At 46.7% G+C, this 12,268-nt stretch overlaps 1 protein-coding gene across 1 annotated transcript in view; it reads right to left on the bottom strand.

The window, feature by feature from the left end:
• The window catches only part of LOC102943152 (protein-arginine deiminase type-1), a 38,638-nt gene that overhangs the window by 17,959 nt on the left and 8,411 nt on the right, over positions 1-12,268 (bottom strand). Inside the window, exons 2-5 of the mRNA XM_037881491.2 lie at positions 9,361-9,541; positions 7,976-8,048; positions 5,749-5,810; positions 4,129-4,246 (exon numbers count right to left, since the gene is read on the bottom strand). Of these exons, the coding sequence (XP_037737419.1) occupies positions 4,129-4,246; positions 5,749-5,810; positions 7,976-8,048; positions 9,361-9,541 (434 nt within the window). The remainder of the gene's footprint in view (positions 1-4,128; positions 4,247-5,748; positions 5,811-7,975; positions 8,049-9,360; positions 9,542-12,268) is intronic.

Here is a 12,268-nt window from a genome sequence, read left to right as displayed (position 1 = left end):
GTCGACCTTTTGCTATTGGATGAGAGATGATGGCGGGGGGGGGGATATGTTGTGAACAGCCTTGAAAGTGAAGACAAGTAGTTTCTTACAGTGACCTGTTGAGGTTTTCAAGCTCAAGCCTTGAAACTTTGACTTTCCCAGTGTGTGTCCAGATACAGAGTTTATACTGAGCTTATACCTGGCTGTCAGATTATATGGCACGCCTGCTATGTTTTTCTGTTCTTGCTACTAGGGCTGTCAAGCGATTAAAAAAATTAATCCCGATTAATCGTGCTGTTAAACAATAATAGAATACTCTTTATATAAATATTTTTGGATGTTTTCTGAATTTTTGAATATATTGATTTCAATCACAACACAGAATACAAAGTGTACAGTGCTCACTTTACATTTGTTTTTTATTATACAATAAAAGCTGTTTTATCCGGCACTTCACCAATCAGAAAGTTCTATAAACCGGCATTTCTGATCTTCGTTGAAAGTCCGGTTGGTGCAGGACTGGCAAGGGGCTGGGGCACGGGAGGGGGTGTGGAGTGCGGGCTCTGGGAGGGATTTTGGGTGCAGGAGGGGGCTCGGGGCAGCAGGTTGGGGCATGGGAAGGGGTTTTGGGGTGCCGGATCTGGGGGGCGCTCACCTCGGGTGGCTCCCTGCAAGCGGCGACCTCTCCCAGCTGCTCCTAGGTGGAAGCGTAGCAAGCAGCTCTGTGCCCTGCCCCCACCCCGCCCCAAGCTCTAGCTCCACAGCTCCCATTGGCTGGGAACCTCAGCCAATGGGAGCTGCAGGGGTGGCATCTGCAGGCGAAGGCAGAGCACAGAGCCACCTGCTGCACCTCTGCCTAGGAGCAGCAGGACAGGTCGCTGCTTGCGGGGAGCTGCCCGAGGTGAGCACCCCCCGCATCCAGCACCCCACACTCCCTCCCATGCCCCAACCTGCTGCCCCAAGCCCCCTCCTGCACCCAAACTCCCTCCCAGAGTCTGCACTCCACACTCCCTCCCATGCCCCAGCCCCACACCCCTGCCACGACCCAAACTCCCTCCCTCTTAGTTAACCAGCATTTTTCACTTACCAGTAACCCCCATTCCCCCATAGCATTTTTCAATTCACTTAATACAAGCACTGTAGTACAATCTCTTTATCATGAAAGTCGAACTTACAACTGTAGAATTATGTACCAAAAAAAACTGCATTCAAAAATAAAACAATGTAAAACTTTAGAGCCTACAAGTCCACTCAGTTCTATTTCTTGTTCAGCCAATTGCTCAGACAAACAAGTTTGGTTACAATTTGCAGGAGATAATGCTGCCCGCGTCTTGTTTAAAATGTCACCTGAAAGTGAGAACAGGGGTTCTCATGGCACTGTTGTAGCTGGTGTCGCAAGATATTTACATGCCAGGTGTGCGAAAGATCCATATGTCCTTTCATCCTTCAACCACCATTCCAGAGGACATGCGTCCGTGCTGATGAGGGGTTCTGCTCGATAATGATCCAAAGCAGAGCAGACCAACGGAGGTTCATTTTCATCATCTGAGTCGGATGCCACCAGCAGAAGGTTGATTTTCTTTTTTTGGTGGTTCAGGTTCTCTAGTTTCCTCCTTGGAGTGTTGCTCTTTTAAGACTTCTGAAAGCATGCTCCACGCCTTGTCCCTCTCAGATTTTGGAAGGCACTTCAGATTCTTCAACCTTGGGTCAAGTGCTGTAGCTATCCTTAGAAAATCTCTCGCTGGTACCTTCTTTGTGTTTTGTCAGATCTGCAGCGAAAGTGTTCTTAAAACGAACAACATGCTGCGTCATAATTCGAGACTGATATAACACGAAATATCTGGCAGAATGCGGGTAAAACAGAGCAGGAGACATTCAATTCTCCCCCAAGAAGTTCAGTCACAAATTTAATTAATCATTATTTTTTTAACGAGTGTCATCAGCATGGAAGCATGTCCTCTGGAATGGACGCCAAAGCATGAAGAGGCATACGAATGTTTAGCATATCTGGCACGTAAATACCTTGCAATGTGGCTACAAGAGTGCCATGCAAACACCTGCTCTCACTTTCAGATGACATTGTAAATAAGAAGCGGGCAGCATTATCGCCTGCAAATGTAAACAAACTTGTTTCTCTTAGCGATTGGTTGAACAAGAAGTAGGACTGAGTGGACTTGTAGGCTCTACAGTTTTTCATTGTTGTTTTTAAGTGCAGTTATGTAACAAAAAAAATCTACATTTGTAATTTGCGCTTTCACGATAAACAGATTGCAGTACAGTACTAGTATAAGGTTAATTGAAAAATACTATTTCAGAGGCTCGTTTACCTGCACATCTACCAATGTGATTTATGCCATCATGTGCCAGCAATGCCCCTCTGCCATGTACATTGGTCAAACTGGACAGTCTCTACGTAAAAGAATAAATGGACACAAATCAGACGTCAAGAATTATAACATTCAAAAACCAGTTGGAGAACACATCAATCTCTCTGGTCACTCGATTACAGACTTAAAAGTGGCAATACTTCAACAAAAAAACTTCAGAAACAGACTCCAACGAGAGACTGCTGAATTGGAATTAATTTGCAAACTGGAAACAATTAACTTAGGCTTGAATAGAGACTGAGAGTGGATGGGTCATTACACAAAGAAAAACCATTTCTCCATGTTTATCCCCCACCCCCCCCCACTCCCCACTGTTCCTCAGACGTTCTTGTCAACTGCTGGAAATGGCCCACCTTGATTGTCACTACAAAAAGCTTCCCCCACCCCACCCCCATCCCCGCTCTCCTGCTGGTAATAGCTCACCTTAAGTGATCCCTCTCTTTATAATGTGTACGCTAACACCCATTGTTTCATGTTCTCTGTGTATATACATCTCCCCACTATATTTTCCACTGAATGCATCCGATGAAGTGAGCTGTAGCTCATGAAAGCTTATGCTCAAATAAATTTGTTAGTCTCTAAGGTGCCACAAGTCCTCCTGTTCTTTTTGCGAATACAGACTAACATGGCTGCTACTCTGAAAACTATTTCTTTTATCATTTTTACAGTGCAAGTTTTTGTAATAAAAATAATATAAAGTGAGCAGTGTACACTTTGTATTCTGTGTTGTAATTGAAATCAAAATATTTGAAAAGGTAGAAAAACATCCAAAATATTTAATAAATTTCAATTGATATTCTGTTGTTTAACAGTGCGATTAAAACTGCGATTAATTTCAATTAATTTTTTTAATCGCGATTAATTTTTTTGAGTTAATTGTGTGAGTTAACTGTGATTAATTGACAGCCCTAATTGCTACTGTTTGTATAGTGCCATAGATCTGCGTGGGGCAACAAACAGAGAAATGATAGGCCCTCGCCTTGGGTCCAAACCAGACACAACCCACCAAAGGATAGGATGGGATGTAACAGGTGAGAGGTGCATGGGGTTGGGGAGGTAATTTTGCAGAGGAAGGGAGCCTGTCAATCTTCTGTCATGAAGGGGTCAAAGGTTGAAAATTGGAGCCTCTTTTGAAGCCATGAGGATACAATATTAGATTCCCGCTTCTGTTTGTCTACTCGGTTTGTTTTCCCAGCCAGGATAGCATCTAAGGGTTTGTCTACATAGGGGAAAAGTCCCCCAAAGTTAGTGCAGAGTAGCCAAATAGCTGTTCCAGGTGAGTTTCCTGTGTGGACACGCCGATTCCACACTCTGAGTGCCTTTGTGCAGATTAGGTCAGTACACTTCCAAAGTGGATTAAGCCACACTGCGTAAAAGGCACTGTTTGTGAGGAAAAGGAGCATCTACATGAGGAGTTAATGGAGAATAGTTACTGAACTTAAATTCATACCCTCGCTAGCTGTTTTTCACTCACTTCCCTGTGTAGATGAGCCCTAAGAGGGGAGGGAGATGTGCAGAGAAAGGGGGATGGCCTCCCCACAACAAAAGATAAGTAGCCGTGGTTGGAGACATGAGTCGAGGGACCGTCCGATCCCATCTCCAGGTGTTACACACTGAAGCTCACTTCCCCTGTGTTGGAATCGTAGTGGTAGCACATGAGAGTTGGCCCATCTAGTTCCAGCCTGGCCTGGCTCACGGTCAGACTTCCCCCTGCACCTGTCTAACGCTTGGCCCAGAGCAGAGGTCTGTTCCCAGCGAGTACCTGCGTAGGACTGCACATACTGGTAAGCACTGTCCATATGCTTGGCGCCCGGGCTGTCCCTGTCGCAGTTCACTAGCAGCACGGCTCCCTGCCCGTCAGGGCCCCACATCCATTTCGTCTGTAGAGGAAACACAAAGGGATCTGGAACAAAAACTAACCAGGCCAGTGAGCCTGAATTCCATCTTCCTCCTCACCCGGAATCTACCCTTCCTCTCCTCCCTCCGAACAACCCTGGCAATGATCAGGGCATGGGGCCACACCTGTGATGGGGTGTGGTCAGGCGTGTACAGCAGATGTGCTGAGTCAGCACATCTGGATCGCAGCCTCCAGCAGAAACGACAGGTCCATCTGCGACGCACGGGGAAGGTGATTGCCGCACAAGGAGACGTTCCTGAGAGCAAAGCTAGCTCAAGAAACAATCGCTGTGAAGCCACAGCAGCTGGTGGCTGCATGGACTAGCCCTGTCTGGACAGGACTCTCGGTGGCCACTCACGTATGTACCCCTGGGTGGGCGGAGCCAGCCATCAAACCTCCCAATTGCAGTGCAGACATACTCTAAGGGTGCCCCTGGCTGGCAAAAACCCAGAGCCATGTCTACACTAGGAAAATAGATTTTAACATGTTAACAAACTAATGTGCTAAAACCCTAATGTAGACAAGGCAGTTAGTTGTAGTTTTAACCCATTGGTAAGATCTCAGCCCCATATTAAACTCACATTAAACCTACAGCTGCCGGGTCTACACTAGCATTTTAATCCAAATTAGGCCATGTCTACACAGAGATCTTACAGCGGCACAGCTGTACCGATGCAGCTGCACCGCAGCAAGATCTCCCGCGGAGAGACTCTCCCGTCAACATAATTAAACGACCCCCACCGAGTGGCAGTAGCTATGTCGGCGGGAGAGCGTCTCCCACCAACAAAGCGCTGTCCACACCGGCGCTTCTGTCAGTGAAACTTATGTCGCTCGCGGAGTTTCACACCTGTGAGCAACATAGGTTGTACCAATGAAAGTGCTAGTGTAGACATAACCTTAGTTAACCCATGGGGTTTTTTTTCTAGTGTAGACATGGTTTGACGAAAAGCAGAAGCTACTTGCCTTCCCCTGGGAGAGTCCCTACAGGAGAGCAGCTGGGATGAATCTATCCCGGTATTGTTCCATGAAAAAACATTCCCTGGGAACTTGGGCATCTGACTCTTTAATCTAGGCATGGAGCAAGCTGGGACCCACAGCAAATACACAGATCCAGGACCAAAGGGATAGTTTCTTTCTTTTTGCACAGCCCAATGGAAAAAGATAGGGAGCCAAATTCTTTTCTCTGATGCTACTTCTGCTCTCCTGACCCCTGACTCTGCACTTGAGAAGCAGGGAGGAGAATTTTGTCCAGGGCCAATGCCATGGTTTCATAGTGATAGGGCATGGAAAAACAATACCGGGATTAGGCTGGCTTCTTCAGAGATCCAGAAAACAGCCTGTCTCCACTCACAACCTTTGTCACTGTCAGCTTCTGGTGGCTAGTGCCCTTTAGGAATGGGAATGGAAGTGGATCCACCCAGTGTGTTTCAATGCCGAATGCTTTACCTTGCTCCTTGCTTACAAATATGAACTAAGTCGCATTACCTTGTTGGTTCCATTGCTCTTCACCATCCCGCTGCGGTCCGTGTCGGCATCCAGAGAGACATCTGAAATCACAAAGGGAGAAGGAAGCCCTGGTCTCAGATGGCAGGAGAATGATCACACTCAAATCACTGATGTCTTGGGTGCTTCCTTAATGCTATCCATCCATACCTGGACAGCACCAACTCCCCCTCCCCCCCCCCCCCGCCCCAACACACGCAACAGGATAGGGCTGTGTGAACAGGACTCCCCGGGTCTCCATTCAGAATCTGTATGTTCCAGCCTTTTCCTGCCACTTCCTATGATTTTCATGTGTCTACTCCCATCTTTGGTCCCTTGAGCAGGAAAGCACGGGTGGAAATAGTTTCATGGATGCACTTTTACCTGTTTCCTTGATATCTGCCTTTTGTTGTTGAATGAAAATTAAATGCAGTGGAAGCAGGAAGAAATGTTTCCAGAATATGGGCATGTAAACACCAAAATATTTGCTTGCAGTGATGAAATATTTTAAAGGGGCCCTTCGTAAGCAAATGCTTCTTCCCCCCTCCTCCCCAGGTTTCTGGCACCTTACTGGACCGCTAGTCAATAGTAGACATTAGGTGGTTCTCTGTCTGGTAGTCCACTGAGCTGATCAAAAAAGACAGTGGGAGAAACAAAGTGAGCATCATTAAGAGGGTATGGGAATGGAGGAGGAGGTGGCTACTTCTCTGAAAATCAAAAGGCAGGTCACAGTGTAGAGTGTGGTCAGTATGTTGAAAACTGTGTTAAAATGAGATGCCATCACTTTAATTTACAAGGGCCTTCCTGGTCCTGCTTGCAGGCTCAGAGGATCTGCAGGAAGCTTGAAACCTGGTCTTTCAGCAGTCAGTCTGCAGAGAACCACCCTGAAGTACGGTGGGGTGAGTTGTGCCTCTTTGTTTTAGGGAGCAGCCTGCTTTGTCTAACTCTGGTTTCGGGTTCTTTTGTGTTAGGGTTCTGAATGCTAAGATATAGAGTAGTGTTACATTGCAACCTTCCAGCAAGAGAGTGCTGAGTTTATCTAACTTCTCTCTGTGTGTGTGCTGTGAACATTACACAGAGAAGCTGTATCACTTTGTGTGCCCTGGTAGAATTGGAGACTAAGGGAGTGCCCATACGTGCCCAGAGTTTGAGCCCAGGGCAAACATTGGGTTGTGAAGCCAGTGTCCATCGCCCAACTTCCTAGGGTGTACAGTAGAACCTCAGAGTTACGAACACCTCAGGAATGAGGTTGTTCGTAACTCTGAAATGTTCATAACTCAGAACAAAACATTGGGGCCATTCTTTCAAAAAATTTCAACTGAACATTGACTTAATTCAGCTTTAAAACTTTATTATGCAGAAGAAAAATGATGTTTCCCCTTTTTTTTAGTAGTTTAGGTTTAACACAGCATTGTACTGTATCTTTTTTTTTTTGTCTCTGCTGCTGCCTGATTGTGTACTTCCGGGTGGTTGACTGGTCAGTTCATTACTCTGGTGTTCGTAACTCTGAGGTTCTGCTGTATGTGCCTTTTTTGAAAATCCCACACCCAGTTTCCTTGTGCCCCTTGCTAGCCAGCCAGATAGTCGTATTGTTCATAGGAAAGGGGTGTAGAACACTGGGTGGATAGGGCCATGACACAGCAGATGGATTTGCTGGGGTGGGCAAGATTAACACGCTAACTTTCTATTTCTTGCATTCATCCACTTAATTATAAGCTGTTCAAAGGGAAGAGAGAAACGTACAAACCTCCCTGCATTAATATATATATATGGTGAGGGTGTGGGTGTATAATACGTTTATATCAGTGGGTTTCAACCTTTTTTCATTTGCAGACCCCAATAAAATATTGACTGGATGTGCAGACCCCTTTGGAAATCTTCGACTTAGTCTGCGGACGCCCAGTGGTCTGTGGACCACAGGTTGAAAACCACTGGTTTCTATTATATACACTGCATATATATTAAATATACACGTAGACACAAACATTTGATCTATTTGAAAGGAATGTTTGTACATATTATATTTAATATATACACATACACATATCTTATATATATTTAATGAAGGGAGGCTTATCCAGTTCTCTCTTCCCTTTGAATAGCTGATAATGAAGTGGATGGAAAAATAGAAAATGTTACAGTATTTATACACGCACACAAACTAATTCCCATTTGCTGAATAGGTTGCCTGTCTCGAGTGTATTTAGCCAATTGTTTTTACAATACTTACTGACACAGGTGAGGTACAACCAAGCCCCCTCTATAGGTGCATTCTCTTTCTGTCCATAGTACGAAATCCTAACCTGTGAAGACATTGCCTGGTCACGACAAATTCCAGCAAATGTCCATCTCATGCCATGCTCCCGTTGTCAAAGGTGATCTCTTCACTGCCCTCAGAGAGGCGTGATGCCCGATATCTGCTGAGGTTGGGTGATGGCGGTATGGAAACCACCCTCAATAAATCAACTGTAGGACCATCCTGCATGCTCATGGCAGTTGATGATTCAGTGGGGGGTCATTCATTCAGACAAAAAACCAACTGTCCAACGGGCCTCATTCACGCTAAGGGAAGTTGGGAAAGGTCTTGGCAATGGATTTATACCCCCGGGCAATTGACCAATGGAACAGTGGGTGGGGAAGCCCATTCCATGGAATCCTCTGTGTCGTTTCTGGGCTCATGGCGCATGTGTCCTCAGCTCACGGCAGCGAGCCTCCCGGCCCGGGTTAACAAACTAGGGCTAGCAGGGCTTGCGTTCGCGCTCTAAACATAGCTGTGTGTTCAGTGCTTTGAAGTAGTGGCTTGGCCTGGAGCTTGTGTTCTGAAGTCCACAGCTATTTTTAGAGAATCTGCCGACCCGGGCTGGGAGGCTCTCTGCCCTGGGCTATGCAGACCAGCGGTGCGCAAGCTTTTCCAGTCACACACACACACCCCTTGCCATTCACAGAATTTGTCACCGTCACCGTCCCCGTCCCCCCCCTTACTTGTAATCTGAAGTAATCCCTTACTTCTGCGCTGCTGCTGACGGCGACGCTGCCTTCAGAGCTGCACGGCCAGAGAGCAGCAGCTGCTGGAGCGGGCATTCATGGGACCCGCGGGATCCCAGTTTCTTTTCGCCCTCCCCCCCCCCCCCCCGCCGAACCTCTTGTGCACCACCAAGAGAGCGCCCCCCCCAGTTTGCGCACCACTCATCTAGACAATGCCTGTGGGCAGTTAATCTCCATTGGAGGTACCAATGTGCGTTGCACCAGCCAGGTGAAAGAAGGGTTTTCCCTTCTCTTGCACCAGCTCCTGAGCATCTACCACCAGACTTTTCAGTCATTGAATTTCCAGCACGTTAACCCTTCCTCTCTCCATTGTTTGGACAACCTCTGTCCCCTTCACACACACACCCTTACTCACTTCTGTGTCTTTTTGTGGCTGTTAACGACACAGATTTAACTAGGAATCTATTCTTTAGAAGTTGGGTGATCGCTGTGCTTCTGACATACAAGCACTCTGCAACTGAGCCGCATCCTGTAGTTAAAATATCCCCTTTCCTCTGATGCTGCAAAGGATTGACCCCATGTTTCCAGGAGTGATCATGTGATTCTTTCAAAGCCCAGCAATCCACGCACCTTGCTATCATTGACAGTACTGCTTGGGATGTCCATGGACACTATGACCTCCACCTGAGAATTGAGGGTCCATCTCGATGCACCAGCAGGTTTCTTCACATCACTATGGTTGTAGACAACATAGACCCTCACTCCAGAGGTGCCACGGGCATCAAATGACGTGGCACCACTTGGGATGGATCTGAGACAGAAAAGAGCGCTTGGTTACTGTTATAGAATCATAGAATATTAGGGTTGGAAGAGACCTTAGGAGATCATCTAGTCCAACCCCCTGCTCAAAGCAGGACCAATCCCCAACTAAATCATCCGAGCCAGGGCTTTGTCAAGCCGGGCCTTAAAAACCTTAAAGTATGGAGATTCCACCACCTCTCTAGGGAACCCATTCCAGTGCTTCACCACCCTTCTAGTGAAATAGGGTTTCCTAATATCCAACCTAGACCTCCCTCACTGCAACTTGAGACCACTGCTCCTTGTTCTGTCATCTGCCAACACTGAGAACAGCTGAGCTCCATCCTCTTTGGAACCCCCCTTCAGGTAGTTGAAGGCTGCTATCAAATCCCCCCTCATTCTTCTCTTCTGCAGACTAAATAACTCTAGTTCCCTCAGCCTCTCCTCGTAAGTCATGTGCCCCAGCCCGCTAATCATTTTCGTTGCCCTCCACTGGACTCTCTCCAGTTTGTCCACATCCTTTCTGTAGTGGGGGGCCCAAAACTGGACACAATACTCCAGGTGCGGCCTCACCAGTGCCGAAAAGAGGGGAATAATCACTTCTCTTGATCTGCTGGCAATGCTCCTACTAATGCAGCCCAATATGCCGTTGGTCTTCTTGGCAACAAGGGCAGACTGCTGACTCATATCCAGCTTCTCGTCCACTGTAATCCCCAGGTCCCTCAGAGTTGTCCCTCTCACTGTTTATGTATACGCATAAAAGCACTAACTAAAGATCCCCATAGACTCAGGAAACTCCCATAGATGCTGTGGGTCATCAGTGAAATTGGCGCAAATTCATTCACGAAACATTTTGATGTTGCCAAATCTGCATTTATTTTTTGTGTGGAAAAGAAGTTGTCTGAAAAATTTTGCCCAGCTCTAATCCTGACTAAACGGGATTTTTATGACGCTAAAAATTAATGATTGAGATTCTCAGATAAAAGGTGGCATTTAAATGCAAAATCCAGTCCATCTGCAAGCAATAATTATTCTTTGCACGCAGCATACATGGCACGTCACGCTTTCAAAGCACCCTGTGAACATTAATTAACCTATTAAAACCTAAATGTGCTGTGGGGAGGCATTTTTGTCTTGCATGTGACTTGCATCCCTCCTTTCCTTTCCCAAAGAAAAGGGATGAAGTTGTAAACATTAACCATAAGAAAAATATTTCAGTGATTTATTCCCTGTTTCCCTTTGCATGAGTATGTCAGTGCCTGAAGCAACTTGTAAAGAGAGAGATTAATCTATCATCACTCACCCACCTCCAGAATTTTAAATCTACCTATAGACCTGTGTAATAGCTTCTTGCCTTCTGGTGGGTACTGCTGAAGTGTTAATGTGAGATTTATCGCATGCCGCCAGAACTAGTACATGGCTTCTGGGGCCACCTTTGGAAGACTGGCGAAGTGCGCGTGGGTTTATCGGCATGAAGAGAACAGCCATAGACTTTGTGTGAGTTACTTCCAGGCATGGTACTTATGTGGTCCCTGTCATTGCCGTATCTGAGCGTCTCATAATCTTTCATTGGCTGAGCAAAGTGGAGTCTAATGTTCAACTCAATGGTGTTTGTCTGTAATGTGCTAACTTGGGGATGCCACGTCCCATCAAGCCCTCACGTTTCAGGGGACATGGGCACACGACTACTGATTTTAATTTAAATGGGATCACTGAGTCACAGGAAATCGGGGCCTCCGGGCTGCCTTGTGCAGCCGGCAGAGAAATCTTTCTGCAGCCCCCTATTGCTGCCTATTAATATCAGAGGCAGCAGCTTCATTTGCTGCACGGAGACATTGTCTGTAGCCTGGACTTAAGACATAAGAGAGCCTTATAGGGAGGGTTTGTAGTGGGAGAAGTGGGGACCTGATGGGGAGCAAGCCAAGGGAAAGGAATAGGGAGGCTGGGGCTGGAGGAGTGGACTTGGCAAGGGGGAGCAGGGACCTGCAAAGGAATGAGGGGTTGGGGGAGTAATGGTGATTGAAAAAAGCAGAAACCCAGAGGGGCATAGGTGTAGTTTCACTTCTATATTTGGGGGCAGGGGCTCCAATCAGGCCAACAGGGCTGCGTGGGGGGGGGGGGGGGAATTCCATGCCTGACAATAGGGGCGCCATTTCAGATTCGGGGTGGGAGGCAACTTTAACTGTGATTCCAGGGGCTAGTCAGGCAACTGAAAACTCCAGTGTTTTTTGAAGATAATAACTTAGAAATATCTGACAGGAGCACTGTATCTAATTCCTATATCAAGAAAGAAAATTAAATATATATTAGACCCACTCAGCTCTAACACTGACATGTTCTGACATCTTGTGGCAAGTCACTTAAGGGACACTGGTTAGTTTAAAATCGTAATGTCTATTCGTACTCAGATACTCTTATTAAAGCCAGAAGGACCATCATGATCATCTAATGTGACCTCCTGCACGCTGCAGGCCACAGAACCTCACCCACTCCTCCTGTGATAGACCCCTAAGCTCTGGCTGAGTTACTGGAGTCCTCAAATCATGGTTTAAAGACTTCAAGTTACAGAGACGCCACCATTTACACTAGTGTAAGCCTGCAAGTGACCCGTGCCCCATGCTGCAGAAGAAGGTGAAAACCTTCCAGGATCTCTGCCAGTCTGACCCAGGGGGAAATTCCTTCCTGACACCAAATATGATGATCAGTTGGACCCTGAGCATGTGGGCGAGACCCACCAGGC

The sequence above is a fragment of the Chelonia mydas genome, chromosome 18, assembly GCF_015237465.2.
Source record: "Chelonia mydas isolate rCheMyd1 chromosome 18, rCheMyd1.pri.v2, whole genome shotgun sequence".
Lineage (NCBI taxonomy): Eukaryota > Metazoa > Chordata > Testudines > Cheloniidae > Chelonia > Chelonia mydas.
The sequence above is the reverse complement of the archived record's forward strand: the minus strand, read 5'-3'. Positions and strand labels throughout refer to the sequence as shown.